Raw genomic sequence first — 15,495 nt, forward strand, 5'->3', positions numbered from 1 at the left:
CAGCCACACGGGATAGAGGTGTGCGATGACTCAGCATGCTGTCATGATCTCACTGGATCTCATAGAAGTCGATTCAATTTTTCCCAGTCTCTCTCATCCTGCCGAGCTTTAAAAACAGGCTGGATTCAGAGAGTGGGCTTGTGTAAATACTTAATGATGCATGGGGCTGTGGTCAGATGTGGAGCAATGGGTTGAGTTGAGTTGTTGTAACTGTGCGTCAAGAGCCTTTTTATGTGTCTCTGCAGCTCAGGTAATGGTAAAACATGCTGTTTTGCAACAACATATGTTATACCAGACCTAGGTGGTCTTAGGGAGGCAGTACTATTCTGGCATGTATGCTTCTATGCTCTAAATGCCAGGGAAAGAAAGTCCAATTTCAGGTATTCAATTTCAGGTATTCAATTTCAGGTATTCAATTTCAGGTATTCAATTTTGAAAACCCATTTGAGGTGCATTTGGTGTATTTTCAAATTACTGCAATTGATAGGAAATTATGTATTATTTGTAGCAGATTAATTTTCCAGTCAGCTTTGCTCTCTAAACATTCATATTTTCCACTCCTGCTTCTAAATATGGTCTGCTGTCAGGGGGAACACAATACTGCTGTGTGTTTGTGACTGCGAGCTACAATGTGTGTGTGTTAAAGTGTTTGTGTGAGAGTGTGTTGCTGGCGACCTGTCAGCGACAGGAACAGACGCTAGTCAAGCGGGTCCGTGACAAAATACTGTTCTGCCGTAACCCCGTAAAGTAGAACCGGTGTAAACCACACCCACCGGCATCTGGAGACATCTGTGTTTGTGAATCATAAATATGTAGGCCGAGTGTGTGAACGGTCTGTGTGGTCTTTCTTGACAGGTGTCCAGCTCACAGGAGGTGACAGTGAGGAGCAGTGTCAGGGAGGTCAGTCCCACCACTCAACAAGTGGCCTACTTCCATGGCCAGGAGGTAATATACACTTAAACCTTATTACAAATCGTTACTTACCTGGTATTATTATTGGCATTTCACTTCTTAAAATAAAGTGGTGATCCAAACTAGGATTAAATGTCAGGAATTGTGTAAAAACTGAGTTTAAATGTATTTGGCTATGGTGTATGTAAACTTCCGACTTCAACTGTTAAACTGACATTTAATATTAGTAGAAATTCCCTGTCTAAGGTCAGTTAGGATCACCACTTTAAGAATGTGAAATGTCAGACGAATAGAAGAGAGAATTATTTATTTCAGCTTTTATTTCTTTCATCACATTCCCAGTGAGTCAGAAGTTTACATACACTCAATTAATATTTGGTAGCATTGCCTTTAAATTGTTTAACTTGGGTCAAACATTTTGGGTATCCTTCCACAAGCTTTCCACAATAAGTTGGGTGAATTTTGGCCCATTCCTCCAGACAGAGCTGGTGAATCTGAGTCAAGTTTGTAGGCATCCTCGCTCGCACACGCTTTTCCAGTTCTGCCCACAAATGTTCTATAGGATTGAGGTCAGGGCTTTGTGATGGCCACTCCAATACTTTGACTTTGTTGTCCAATACTTTGACTTTGTTGTCCTTAAGCAATTTTGCCACAACGTTATAAGTATGCTTGGTGTCATTGTCCATTTGGAAGACCCATATTTGACCAAGCTTTAACTTCCTGACTGATGTCTTGAGATGTTGCTTCAATATATCCACATAATTTTACTCCCTCGTGATGCCATCTATTTTGTGAAGTGCACAAGATGTCAATTAGCCTATCAAAATCTTCTTAAGCCATGACATAATTTTCTGGAATTTTCCAAGCTATTTAAAGGCACAGTCAACTTGGTGTATGTACATGTCTGACCCACTGGAAGTGTGATACAGTGAATTATAAGTGAAATAATCTGTCTGTAAACAACTGTTGGAAAAATTACTTGTGTCATGCACAAAGTAGATGTCCTAACCGACTTGCCAAAACTATAGTTTGTTAACAAGACATTTGTGTAGTGGTTGAAAAACTAGTTTTAATGACTCCAACCTAAGTGTCTGTAAACGTCCGACTTCAACTGTATACATATTTTAATTTGTCTTTATATTCAGTTGGACCCTTAACCCTGCAACTATGCAGTCTCAAACCAACCTATTTGTCACAAAAGCATATTGAGCCCATCATGAAGCCTGCTGGGCCGTTTTCCATCATTTCAGCCCACATCTACACAATAAGTCTAATTGTTTAAACTCAATATGTTAGCTGCCCCTGCAACTACCCGCAACATCTATAATTAAGTGTACGTGAATAATTTTAACACTTTTTGTTTCACATATCACTTTATTTGTTTTCCAAAGTTTTCCTACATAGAGTAAAGTTTTAAAAAAAACAGATGCAGGACTAAATGAACCTTACGTGCTGTTTTCATTACGAATGAACATTCCACTTACACAACCTTTCTGTTGTCTGTGTGTGAAGGAAATCAATTTGAAGAATTGCCTATTGTGCTCACCGCTTGCCTCCATCTCACTCCAGGTGACTCATGATCAAAGAGTTCAACAAAGCAACGTGGCCTCCAGTTATGAAAACCATTATGATGAAACGGGTAGAGTATAATACCATTCATGTTTACATTTTGGGCTTTTTTGATCACACGCTCGAGTGTACGTTGTATAGTAATGACTGTTGAAAAGCTGGAGATTATTCTCCAAGCCTAAATTACAGAGGAGGTGTCGAATTGAATTGTATCACAGATGCTTTTCTATTAGAATTTCAGTGCATGGCCACAAATTAAATCAAGGCATAGGAAGGTAAAAAATATTGCAACTGGGAATAGCTTAATCAGTGCCACTTTCGGAATTGGAAATGGTAGGTTTTAAAGACACCATTTTAGTTTCCTCCAAACCACCTGGGCTTCAAACTGAGAATCATTTAATGAGACAACTGCTTCCTGTTTCTATTTCAGTTAGGGTCATAGGAGGAGAGGACTTACCAAAGGTCTCCACTCAGGCTTTGAAGCAGCAGTATGAGAAGACGATCGAACAGGCCACGCCGGGCAAGCAAATTAAGGTAACGATGAAGTCTGTTTATCTACATGGCCATTATAGTGTGTCTATAGACGATGCCATGATATCAACATCAAAGCAGGGGAATTCACTTTGAGGGTAGTGTGTACTGAGTAAATTGGATGACGTGAGAATTTTGTGTAAAAACAAACATATTCAGAGATCTCATTATCTGCTTAAACCTACTCTACGCTTTTTTCTGCTATACTGTCCTCTTTTCCATTTCTCTCACTTCATATTCTGACTGCAACTATCACTGTCCTTCTTTCCATCAATCATTAAACCATAGATTGATCTGGATTACAACCAGTTTCAATGGGCACCGGTAAACCAGTCCTCCTCAGCAGCAGCTAGCTATGAAAGTTCCTCCACTGTTAAACAGTCATCCAAAGCTTCAGCCGCAACGAGCTATGAAACCTCATCCACTATGAGGATAGGGGCTGTCTCCTCATCTACCGCTGCCTCAGCCTCATCCACTATGAGGACAGGTGCTGTCTCCTCATCTACCGCTGCCTCAGCCTCATCCACTATGAGGACAGGTGCTGTCTCCTCATCTACCGCTGCCTCAGCCTCATCCACTATGAGGACAGGGGCTGTCTCCTCATCTACCGTTGGCTCAGCCTCATCCACTATGAGGACAGGGGCTGTCTTCTCATCTACCGATGCCTCAACCTCATCCACCATGAGAACAGGGGCTGTCTCTTCCTCTACCGCTGCATCAGCCTCATCCATGGATTATGAGACCATGGAGCACTTCCCTCCTCCACCCGCTGAACTAATGCCCCAGGAGGTCCCCGAGTGCTGTGACTCTCTCCTGCCTCAGGAGCAGCCTGTCCAACAGAGATACATATTCAACAAGGAGCAGTACTCCAAGCAGAGGAACCTCAATGAGCTGAAGCGCCTGTACAAGCACATGCACCCAGAGGTTCGGAGGACCATGGAGAAGGACTACTTCACTGACGTCACTGAGATCGAGCAGGCACAGCTGGATAGTGAAGATGAGATGACCGGGGAAGTCCAGCAGGCTTGCTATGTGTTTGAGAACAGTGGTGGGGATGAATGTATGAGCCCTGAGGGAGATTACCTGGAGTGGGACGAGATCCTTAAAGGGGAGGTGCAGTCCATGCGCTGGATGTTTGAGAATAAGCCGCTGGATACCATTAAAGATGACACCCCAGATGAGGATGATGAAGTGAAGAACATTGCTGAGCAGGAAATCATTGCAGGAAGTGATGTCAAATACACAGCCTGGATGTTTGAGACCCAGCCCATGGATGCGCTGCGTGCAGACACCCCAGACTCCACCGTACAGACAGGGAAATTGACCGAGCTGGCGAGAGGAGATGTACGAACAGCCACATATCTTTTTGAGACCCAGCCACTGGATTGTCTGAATAAAATCTACCAGGAGGATGAGCAAGCCTTGGAGGTTGTCTTCACTAAAGATATTACAGGAGGGGACGTGAAAACAGCCAGGTATCTGTTTGAAACTCAACACTTGGATTCCCTCAGCCACACAGAGACCATTGAGGAGAGCCACTTCTTGAACCTGAAGTCTGAGCTTGAGGAGATCAAAGGGGAAGTGAAGACAACCACGCGGATGTTTGAGACCCAGCCCATGTGTGTCATCAGGGGCAACTCTGGAAATATACTGGAGATCACCGCCATCCGCAGGGAGGAGATGGAGAAAGGAGACGTGAAGACCTCCCGCTGGCTCTTTGAGACCCAGCCTCTGGACATGATCAACAAAGACCCTGCCAAGGTGAAGCTGATCTGTGGAGTCTCCATGGAGGACAACTCGCAGGGAGACGTGAACCGGGGGAGGTGGCTGTTCGAGACAAAGACACTGGACTCCATTAAAGACGAGGAATGGCAAAGCATCAGGCAAAAGGAGGAGATTATTGGAGCTGATGTGCGGAAGCACTGCCTGGTTTTCGAGACACAGCAGATGGATACTCTGAAAGACAACGCCAATGCCAGACATTTACTCTCAGAGGCAATTGTAGGAGGTGATGTGCGATCAGCAAAACATCTGTTTGAGACAGTGCCAATGGAGAACCTGAAGGATTTGGCTGAAGTAGGGAAACTTCAGAAGATGGTTGCGTCTGAGGAGGAGAAGGGTGATGTTAGACATCAGAAGTGGGTTTTTGAAAGTCAACCACTTGAAAACATAAGGGAGGAGAAGAAGGAAATGACACGCTCTATAAACCTTGAAGAAATTGATAAGGGCGACGTCACAAATCACAAGGAAAGATTTGAAACCTTGGATTTAAGCAGATGTGAGGGGGCACAGAGAATTCAAGTTGAAGGTGTTACCAGTGGGTCTGTGAAATCAAACAAAGTTCTTTTTGAATCCACCCCGATGTATGCCATGCAAGACAGCGAGGGACACTACCATGAGGTGAAAACCGTGCGACGTGAGGAGATAGTAAAAGGAGATGTTCGTAGCTGCAGGTGGATGTTTGAAACACGTCCCATCGATGGGTTTGATGAAAGTAGCAATAAATTCCAGATTATAAAAGGTATATCAAAGGAGGAGATTGAATCGGGCGATGTCAAGACAGCCAAGTGGTTATTTGAAACTCAACCCCTCGATGGTATTAAACATTTCAGCAAAACTGAAGAAGATGAAACTAAGACAAAGGAGAGTGTTGAAATTGAGAAGGGTGACGTGAAAACCTGCAGGTGGCTGTTCGAGACTCAACCAATGGATAATCTGTATGAGAAAGCAGATAAGGTGAGGAATGAGACTGGGGTTGAGGAGGTCAACAAAGGGGACGTCAAAACATGCACATGGCTCTTTGAGACTCAGAACCTCGACAACATCTGTGACCATTCCGAGTCCGAATCGGAGACCGTTCTCAAAACCTGCACTGTCAAACAAGAGGACGTCCAAGGCAAAGATGTGCATCACGCTCGCTTCCTCTTTGAGACAGAGAACCTGGAGAACCTCACAGGGGAGGAGAGTGGTGCCTTCAGGAGGGTGACTAAGATTGATGTCCAGTCTGGAGATGTGTCTAGGATGAAGTTTCTCTTTCAGAATCGGTCATCCGACATCATGACATCAACCTCATCTGAAACAATGCATAAGCTGAAGACCCTGACGGCGGAGGAAATTCAGAAAGGAAATGTGGTGAACAACACGTGGCTTTTTGAAAACCAACCTATAGACACTATCCGCGAGGATACAGAGGAAGCCAAGGATACTCGCACCGTAACCGATGTGCAGGGAGGAAACGTTGGTCAAGGACGCTTCGTTTTTGAGACTTACTCTCTCGATAAAATCCAGGAGGAGTCCACCGAGACTGAAATTTCAAAACTCCAGAGCATCATCAGGGACGATATAGAGAAAGGGGATGTGAAAAGCTACACCATGATGTTTGAAAATCAGCCACTGTATGCAATCTGTGACAAAGAGGGCCACTACCATGAAGTAACCACGATGACAAAGGAAGAAATCATGAGAGGAGACGTGGTGGGGGCCCGGTGGTTATTTGAGACAAAACCTCTGGATTCAATAAGGGACACAGACGACGTCTATGTCATCAAATCCGTCACTGAGGAGGACGTCCAGAAAGGTGACGTCAGCACGGCCAGGTGGAGGTTCGAAACACAACCTCTTGATGAAATCGCTGAGGACATGAAAGTGTTGACTAAAACAGTTGACGATATCCAGGGTGGTGATGTGAAGACAAACAAACACCTTTTTGAGACAGATGAACTGTCCCAGAAGTATGTTAGAACTGTTAGCGTGAGTGAGATCCAAAAAGGGGACGTCAGGACTGCCTCGTGGATGTTTGAAACACACAGCATCGATAAGATCCATGGCGAGGGCTTAGAATATGATGAAATGGAGACCGTGACAAAAGAAGAAGTGATGAAAGGAGATGTCAAGCAGTCTGTGTGGCTCTTTGAAAAACAGCCACTTGACAGCATTAAAGAGTCTGACGGAACAGAGACTGTTGTCACCCGGGAGGAGATCCCACAAGCAGATGTAAAGACAACAACATGGCTTTTTGAAACCACTCCTTTAACCAAATTTAATGAGAACAGTGTAGAAAGAACTGAAATAATGGGGAAGAGCATCAAAGAGACCCTTGAAGAGCTGTATTGTCAGAAAATGGTTGACTCACAAGGGATTCTCATTGAGACGGATGAGATCGGAGATGTCAGAATGGCAAAATACAGACTCATGAACCAAGATGCTCCAGAAATCCAGAAGGAGGAGGTGATCAGAGGGGATCTGAACAACATCATGATGAACCTCCTAAACAGACGAGAAATGACAGAGAAAGGGATAGTCATAGACCAGGACGAGAGAGGCAACATCAACACAACAGTAAAACAGCTATTCAACCAAGGAAAGGGATTCAATGTTGAGAAGGAGGAAATCCTCAGAGGCGACATTCAAGAGGCCATCAACAACCTACTGAAGGAGGAGGGCTCCTCAAAACGTGGAATTCTGATTCAAGAAGACGAAAAGGGAGATGTGCGAATGACTATATACTCCCTCCTCAATAAGGAAGACGGTGGTGGCATTGAGAAGGAGGATATCATCAAAGGCAATGTCAGTAGGACCCTTCACAGTCTCTTGTCCAACCCAGGGTCAGAGGAATCTAAAAGGATAAGGGTGGAAGACACGGAGAGGGGTAACGTTAGCTTTTACTCTACCTGTATTGAATCTGGGGCACTGGATTACCTCAAACAACTCCAGTTTGAACCTAATGAGGAACAAGAACAGGCGCAGAAGGAACGTATCATTGGCGGCGACGTTATGGAAACCAAAATGACACTAAGGAAGAATCAACAGCAGATTGAACGCACAGTAGCTGACGACGATATTGTCCCTGGTGATGTCAACAACACTGTGAAGGTGTTCATGATGGAACCTGCTCTCTTGCTGGACAACCTGCAGAAAGAGGAAATTGTCAAGGGAGATCTGAGGGCGGCCCTGGACTCACTGACCAAAACTATTAGCAAGAGAGTAGTGATAGAGAAAGAGGAAGTGGTGAAAGGGGACCTGCACACCACTCTGAGGTCTTTGGAGGAGGCTCAAAACCAAGCCAAAGAAATGGAAAAGCCAGAAATTGTCCGAGGTGATATCCGAGGAGCCCTCCAATCATTAGAGAAGTCGGCGACCACCAAGACTGAGGTAACTGTTGAGGATTTAGTGCCCGGCGATATCAAAGGCACCTTGAAATCACTAGAAGAGGCTAAGCAGGCAGTGAAAGAGATGCAAAAGGAGGAGATTGTAAAGGGAGACATTCATATTGCGCTGAAGGGTTTGCATGAGGCCTCGAGTGAGAAAAAGCTTTACCAGCACCAAGTGAGTGAACAGGGGGACGTGAGAGGCACAATACAGCTGTTACTTGAACCATCCACATCCCCACGAATGCAACGCAGGGGAAGCACTGAGGGAGATGTGAAGACCTCCATAAAATGCCTCTACGAAGGGCAGGGGCAGGACCAGGAAGAGGAGCAATCACAGATGGAGAAGGAGGAGGTGATAAAGGGAGATGTTAAAGGAACGATAAAGAATCTGATGCAGAGAAAAGAATATTCCAATCGGAAAGTACGAAAGTATCCTCCCAGGAAAGCTCCCAGAGCTCATGTGAAAAATCCATTACCCACACAGCAAGTGATGGACCATGAATACTCAGATGTGGCTAAGAATGAGAACGTCACAGTCAATCTAGCCCCTGCTGTGAAAAACCTGTCTCAGAGTCAGAGCAGTAAATCACAGGACACCACACAAAAGCACACTGGGACGTACACCGAGAACAAATCAGTAAAGAGCAGCAGGACCCTCACCCAAGAGGAACACTCTATGACAACACAGGTACAAACAGTAAATATTTTGGAGGCCTCACAGCAGGAACATGTAAAAGAACAGACTGAAGTTAAAGAACAGACACGTGTTGAACAGAGTGTGAAACTGAAAATGCAACCCCCTCCTAAGAACATGATCATAAAGAAGAAAAACCAGACCAATCAGATGACTGATAATACATCAATGAATCAGATGACAGAGATTAAAGCAGCCAATCAGATGACTGTAAAAAAAGCAGCCAATCAGATGACTGAGAATAAAGCATCCAATCAGATGAGTGTGAATAAATCAGCCAATCATATGACTGAAAATAAAGCATCCAATCAGATGAGTGTGAATAAATCAGCCAATCATATGACTGAGAATAAAGCAGCCAATCAGATGATTGTGAATACTTCAGTCAATCATATGACTGAGAATAAAGCAGTCTCAGACATAAATGTGATGAAAGAAACACAGAGAGAAACACAAGTCTCACACATGAATGTGACCACACAGGTCAAAACAGTCAATATGTCTGAGTCCTCACAGCAGACACATGTTAAAGAACAGGCTGTGAAACAGAAAATACCACCACCCCCTAAACCCATCTTCATAAACAAGAAAAACATGACCAATCAGATGACTGATAATACATCAACGAATCAGATGAAGGAGATTAAAGCAGCCAATCAGATAACTGAGGATGAAGCAGCCTCAGACATAAATGTGATGAAAGAAAGACAAAGCACATCTCAAACTAATATTGTTTCAAAGCAAACACAGGAAACAAAAACAATGAAACAGTTGCAAACAACAGTGAAAGAGCATAAGACTGTCACACAAAAACACAACGTCAAAAATCTGAATACAAATTTCCGGAACCTGGACATGAAGGGAAAAGGTATGCTAAAGAAAGGGACGCCTGAGATTCATTTCCCACCTCCTCCCACGTCCCCGCCTCCACCCTCTGAGTCTGAGATATCTCTTCCTCCCCCGCCCTCACCAGTGGCAGGCTGCCCAATGTCCCTGTCAAGCCGTAGCCCAATGTTTCCCACATCCCGTCCCCTGATTATGAGACAGGACAGTGACCTTCCGCCTCCACCTCCTCCACCCCCAGTAGAATGCGGGGAGCCCGACTTTTTCCCTTCTCCCCCACCTCCACCATCCGTGGCAGGACAAGACTTTCTTCCTCCACCGCCCTCACAGCAAGAGCTCAACTCAATACCACACCAAGTGCCTACACCACCACCTGGAAAGCCATTTAAAGCTAGGCCTTTATTCAAAATCCCAAAACCTGAGCCACCCAAGCAACCAATACTGGTCAAACCAAAATGGCAGAAAAAGCCAGCAGCACCACCACCAACTCCTCCACCTCCTCAACCAATGACGGTTCAAACAGAACATAAAGAGGAAGGAGTAGTCCAGGAAGTCAAAAGTGAAATCAGTTGTAAACAGGAAGAAAATACAAATACTACCAACACACAGGTTCAATCTGATTCGACAGTGTCCATGACTAAAATCCCTTCACCAATCCCAGTGGCAAAACCACCACAGGAAGTGTTGCCACGACCACCTAAAAAGGTATTCATCCCTCCAATCAAAATACCCCCACCTGCAGAACTTGCACCAGTGGCAAAACCTAAACCATATGCCCGTAAATTCAAAACCCCACTGATGCTGGCAGAGGAAAGGTATCGTGTGCAAAGAGAGGAGGCTGAGAGAAACAAGTCACAAGACACAACTCCCGCCACTTCACGAGTCACATCTCCCACCTCTCCTCCAACTAACATGATGCAGATGATGGGCTCAACCAATGTTGCAAATGAACAACACTCACTTGCACACAAAACAGAGCAGTCAAAGGTGACCTCAGAGGTAACACATGAACAGGCTGAGGAAAGTCAGTCTAAAAGCAAAGTACGCACAGCATCACAAGAGCCGCCCACGAAGAAAGCTCTATCACATATCCCCCTGAGCAAACCATTGATCTCCATGGTAAATAAGAAATCAACCTCTGAATCTGGAAATATTTCCTCAGATAAGAAACACATTACCACTGATCAGTCCTCGATGGCCTCTTCTGGGAAAGAACTCACCTCATCTGTTGCCTCCAGAAAACATCAGTCTGTTTCCTTGGGCAAGCATCAGTCTATTTCAGTCCCTGCTGCTCACCCTCACCATGAGTCCAACATTAAAGTCCAATCTGGCTCTAATGTGATTTCGTCCTCAGTGGCTGAGCAGCAGAGTGGTATGAATGCTAGCTCACGGTCTATCATCTCCACTCAGAGTAATGTCCAGGAAAATGCACATCTTCAAACCCAATCCGCCGTCACATCCGAAGCAGAGGATGCAAAGAATACTAACGCCGTACTCACACAGGAAGTAAAAAAGATTCCATCTCAGCCCACCAAAATCAAAATTCCAAAAGTGACACCAAATTTCAAGGTGAGAACAGTGAAGTTGCCAACAGAGAAGAAGGAGGAGAAAAGCGAGGTGGTGGAAAAAGATCAACGAGCAGTGAAAAATGAATTACTTGTACATCAAACGGGTATGGAGACTATTTCTAAGAGTGAGACCAGAGTAGTTCAGGAGAGCACCCAGATGTCCACCAGTAGCTCAGCAAAAAATGATGTAAAGGCGGAGATGAATGTGACACAGGAGAAAGCTGAGGAGGTTGAGAAAACTGCAGTTGCCAAGGAAACAAAGCTGGAAAGTCAAATGAAGACAAAGGCAAAGCAGAAAGCCATTCAAGTCCTTTTGCCCAAAGAGCCAAAGCTAGTTCCCATGCCAGTAGCTCAAGCTCCAGGGCACTGCCACATATCTGTCTCCCATAGTCAACAAAGCATGCAGGAACAGCACATTCAGAAGCACGAGCAAGTGATTGTTAATGCGAGAGTAGTTCAACAGAGCTTCCAGAAGCAGGAACAGCAGGTTCGCACACAGAAGCAGCAAGTCAAGTCTTTCCAACAACAAGGAGAAGTAAGCAAAATGCAGCAGCATCAGGAGAGGTCGAAGGCAGAGTCTACGGCTGTCTCCATTAACATTGCAGGGAAGGCAGCAACACAGACAGAAGCAGCTCAATCAATGGTGGAAAGCTCAGCTCAATCAGTGGAGGAGAGCACAGATTCGGAGAAATGTGTAATGGTACAGAAGCTGCTATTTAACATTAAGCAGCTTCATCCAGGGAAAATGGATTCAAACTCAGTGAGGACAATACTTAGTGGGGTCCCTGACTGGTTGATGAGGGCGGAGGAAACGCGTGATTTAACACAGGTTGCTGTTCAGCAGAATAAGAATAAGCTCACAGAGATCATTTTCCGTGTGAGAAACCTAGCACAAGCAAAACTTGTATTCTTAGAAGGACACATGGCAGCCACGGCAAAACAGGAAAGTGAACCGGCACCTGGATCATCACCTGCACAACCACCTGCACCACAACCTGCACCACCACCTGCATCATCACCTGCACCACCATCTGCACCAGCACTGGAAAAGAAAGGATTTGGAGGAGCAACAGCCAAAATATCTAAAATGAGCATTGGCTCGTCAAGAGTCGAAACCCATAAGAAAGTGGTTGAGGAGAGGAAGATCTCTCATGAGAGCAAAAAGCCAGAGCTGACTGAAGTAAAAGGTCCTGATCCCAGAGTTCCCTCTCCCATGCTTGCAACGCGAACACCTTCACCTACCTTCATAAGCATTGAATCAGTGAGGAGAACAAACTCACCCCTCACAGTGACACCCTCACCTCCTCTGTCATACAGGTCTGGTGCCACCCCAACTCCACCACCTCCCCCTCCCCGCACCCCTACCTCTCGGTTCTGTAGGGCCACACCCTCTCCCACCATGAACCGCTCAGAAAAGCTAGCCAAGTTGAAGGACACCACTGCGAAGCTCTCTCGGGGCATGACCCCTCCCCCACCCATGCCTGAGTTTCTGACGACAGAGCAAGCCTCTGACAGAGAGGATTCCCCAGCGCTGATTGAACCTGAGATCCACATGCAGACACAGGAGATGGAGACTGGGACGACGACTCCGGATGTGGCTGATATGGTTGACTCCATGATGACTGTCAGAGACAAGAAGTTCTTCTTTGAGGAAGCTCAGAAGGCAGAGGTGAGCAGGACATACATGCGGAAGGACCCCATTGAAATCCCGGAGCGCCTGGGTCCAGAGGATCTAGAGGAAGTTCCTGAGGGTGTGAATATAGACATAATGAAAGAGGATCTCCCTAGGCTTGACCTGTCAAAGCTGGTCAATCAATTTGAATCCCCACAACCAAAGCTGTACATCAGAAAAGATCCCATCATCATCACGGATAGACTGGGAAGTGACACTGAAGATCCAGAGGCAGACCCCAAAACGCCAAAAACCGGTGAAACACCTGCCTTCAACATCAAGGCCATCAAGAATGCCTTTGACTTGGGTGATCGTAATGCTCTCAAAGAAGTGAGGGAGAAACAAGAGGAGAGAGAGAGGAGAGAATCAGAATCTGCCGAACCAACGGGCCACTCCAAAACAAATTCCGTCACTGAGGAGTTCTCTGACATGGATGAATTTGGCACCGTAACAAGAGGGGTGAGGAGCGAGACCAGCATGCACTCTGAGAGCCACATGACCCGCCCCCTCCCTCCCTCCTATGCCGACGTGGTGAAAGGGACGGTTGAAGAGATGGCAGTTCCTGTGGAGGCCGCCACCGAGGACCTGCTGAAGAGCTTCCACCAGTCCTGGGCCGAAAGCGAGAGTGTGTTCCAGAATCTGGGATTCAGTGTCTCAGAACAGAGGACATCACAGATCGTAACACACCAGCAGGAGACTGTCGTGACGGGTAAACCAACGTGTGGAGCATGAGGGGAGACTAATAGAGAGTGATGGTGTGTTTAACATATTTTTTGTGTGAAAGTAAAAAGCTATTAACAGTACCTTCAAATTCAGCATTAAAGTTTTGCATCTGCACTGTTTTTAATGATGCATTTCCCCTTTGTTGCTCTTCTTCTTTATTCTTATCTGACAGACACTAACACTTCTAAAGCATAATGTATCTAATGGGTACTGGCAGTCTGTTTGGAATGCATTAAAACACAGCAAGAGAGCGCCTCATGATGTGCTTGTCTACAGGGGGGTGGTTTTGTTGATGCCTAAGATATAGAGCTGCTTTTGCAAAAAGCAATGATGGGAAGTTATGGATTAATGTTTTCATGCTTGTGTGAGGATGCGGTTGTATATTTCTAATTATAAACTGGGTGGGTCGAGCCATAAATGCTGATTGGCTGATGGCCGTGGTATTTCAGACCGTATACCACAGGTATGACAAAATATTTATTTTTACTGCTCTAATTACTTTGGTAACCAGTTTATAATAGCAATAAGGCACCTCGGGGGCTCTGTAGTGCCTAAAAACATCCCTTTGCCGTGGTATATTGGTCATATACCACACCTCCTCGGACCGTATGCTTAAGTATAGAATTAGCATGTATATTCCAGAAAAAAGTAATAAGTTATATGATCATTCTGATTAGGATTTAAAGCTGCAATATGTAACTTTTTGGGGGACCCGACCAAAGTCACATAGAAATGTGAGTTATAGATCTGTCATTCTCATTGAAAGCAAGTCTAAGAAGTGGTAGATTTGTTCTATCTGTGTTATTACAATGCTTCCATTTCTTAAGTTTCGTTTTTGAGTCTTTCACTTTTGGTTTTGTACACCATCTTCAAACAGCTGAAAATACAATATTTTTGGTTATGTAAAATATATTTCACAGCGGTTTAGATGGTACAATGATTCACTACACTAAATTCACTTGTTTTGTCACTAAAAATCTAATTAGGCGAACTATTCGAATTTTAGCAACCAGGAAATGGCGGCTCGATTTCTGCATAGTGTACCTTTAAATCTAAATAGAAATTATCTAAACATGAACTACAATTTATAATGGACTCATATAGTATAATATAAAGTCTTCGTGAGCACTACATACAGTGGGGTCCTAAATTATTGACACCCTTAATAAATATGAGCAATAATGACTAATGACTAATAAACAATTAAAATACTGAGATAATGTATATTGTATGTGACATTTTATGGGGAAAATATATTATTTTATACTAATACAATTGCTCAGAGAAAGAGATTTTATTGAATAAGTCACATACATTTAAAAAAAACAACAACTTATAAATAAAGTAGTCAAAAGTTGAGTATTTGTTCCCATATTCCGAACACGTGACTCTACAAAACTTGGATGCATTTGCCTAATTACATAGTTTTGGTTGTGTTTCAGATTATTTTGTGGCCAATAGTAATGAATGGTAAATCATGTATTGTGTCATTTTGGATTCACTTTTAATGCAAATAAGAATATAATGTGTTTCTAAACACTTCTACATTAATATGAATGCTAGCATGTTTACGGATAATCCTGAGTGAATCCTGAATAATGATGAGTGAGAAAGGTACAGAGGTTCAAAGATCGTACCCCCAAGACATGCTATCCTCTCACCATAACCAATAACGGGGAGGATAGCATGTCTTGGGGGTATGATCTTTGACCTTCTGTAACTTTCTCACTCATCATTATTCACAATTCATTCAAGATGATCTGTAATCCGTAGTCATAGCGTTCTAGGAATATGGGACCAAATACTAAACGTTTGACTACTTTATTTATTTGT

At 44.3% G+C, this 15,495-nt stretch overlaps 1 protein-coding gene across 1 annotated transcript in view; it reads left to right on the forward strand.

Moving 5' to 3' along the window:
- LOC135542622 (xin actin-binding repeat-containing protein 2-like) overlaps positions 1-15,495 on the forward strand; it is a 51,879-nt gene that overhangs the window by 33,326 nt on the left and 3,058 nt on the right. Inside the window, exons 5-9 of the mRNA XM_064969728.1 lie at positions 856-945; positions 2,482-2,551; positions 2,912-3,015; positions 3,301-3,445; positions 3,725-13,648. Of these exons, the coding sequence (XP_064825800.1) occupies positions 856-945; positions 2,482-2,551; positions 2,912-3,015; positions 3,301-3,445; positions 3,725-13,648 (10,333 nt within the window). The remainder of the gene's footprint in view (positions 1-855; positions 946-2,481; positions 2,552-2,911; positions 3,016-3,300; positions 3,446-3,724; positions 13,649-15,495) is intronic.

The sequence above is a fragment of the Oncorhynchus masou genome, chromosome 6, assembly GCF_036934945.1.
Source record: "Oncorhynchus masou masou isolate Uvic2021 chromosome 6, UVic_Omas_1.1, whole genome shotgun sequence".
In the NCBI taxonomy this organism is placed as follows: Eukaryota; Metazoa; Chordata; class Actinopteri; order Salmoniformes; family Salmonidae; genus Oncorhynchus; species Oncorhynchus masou.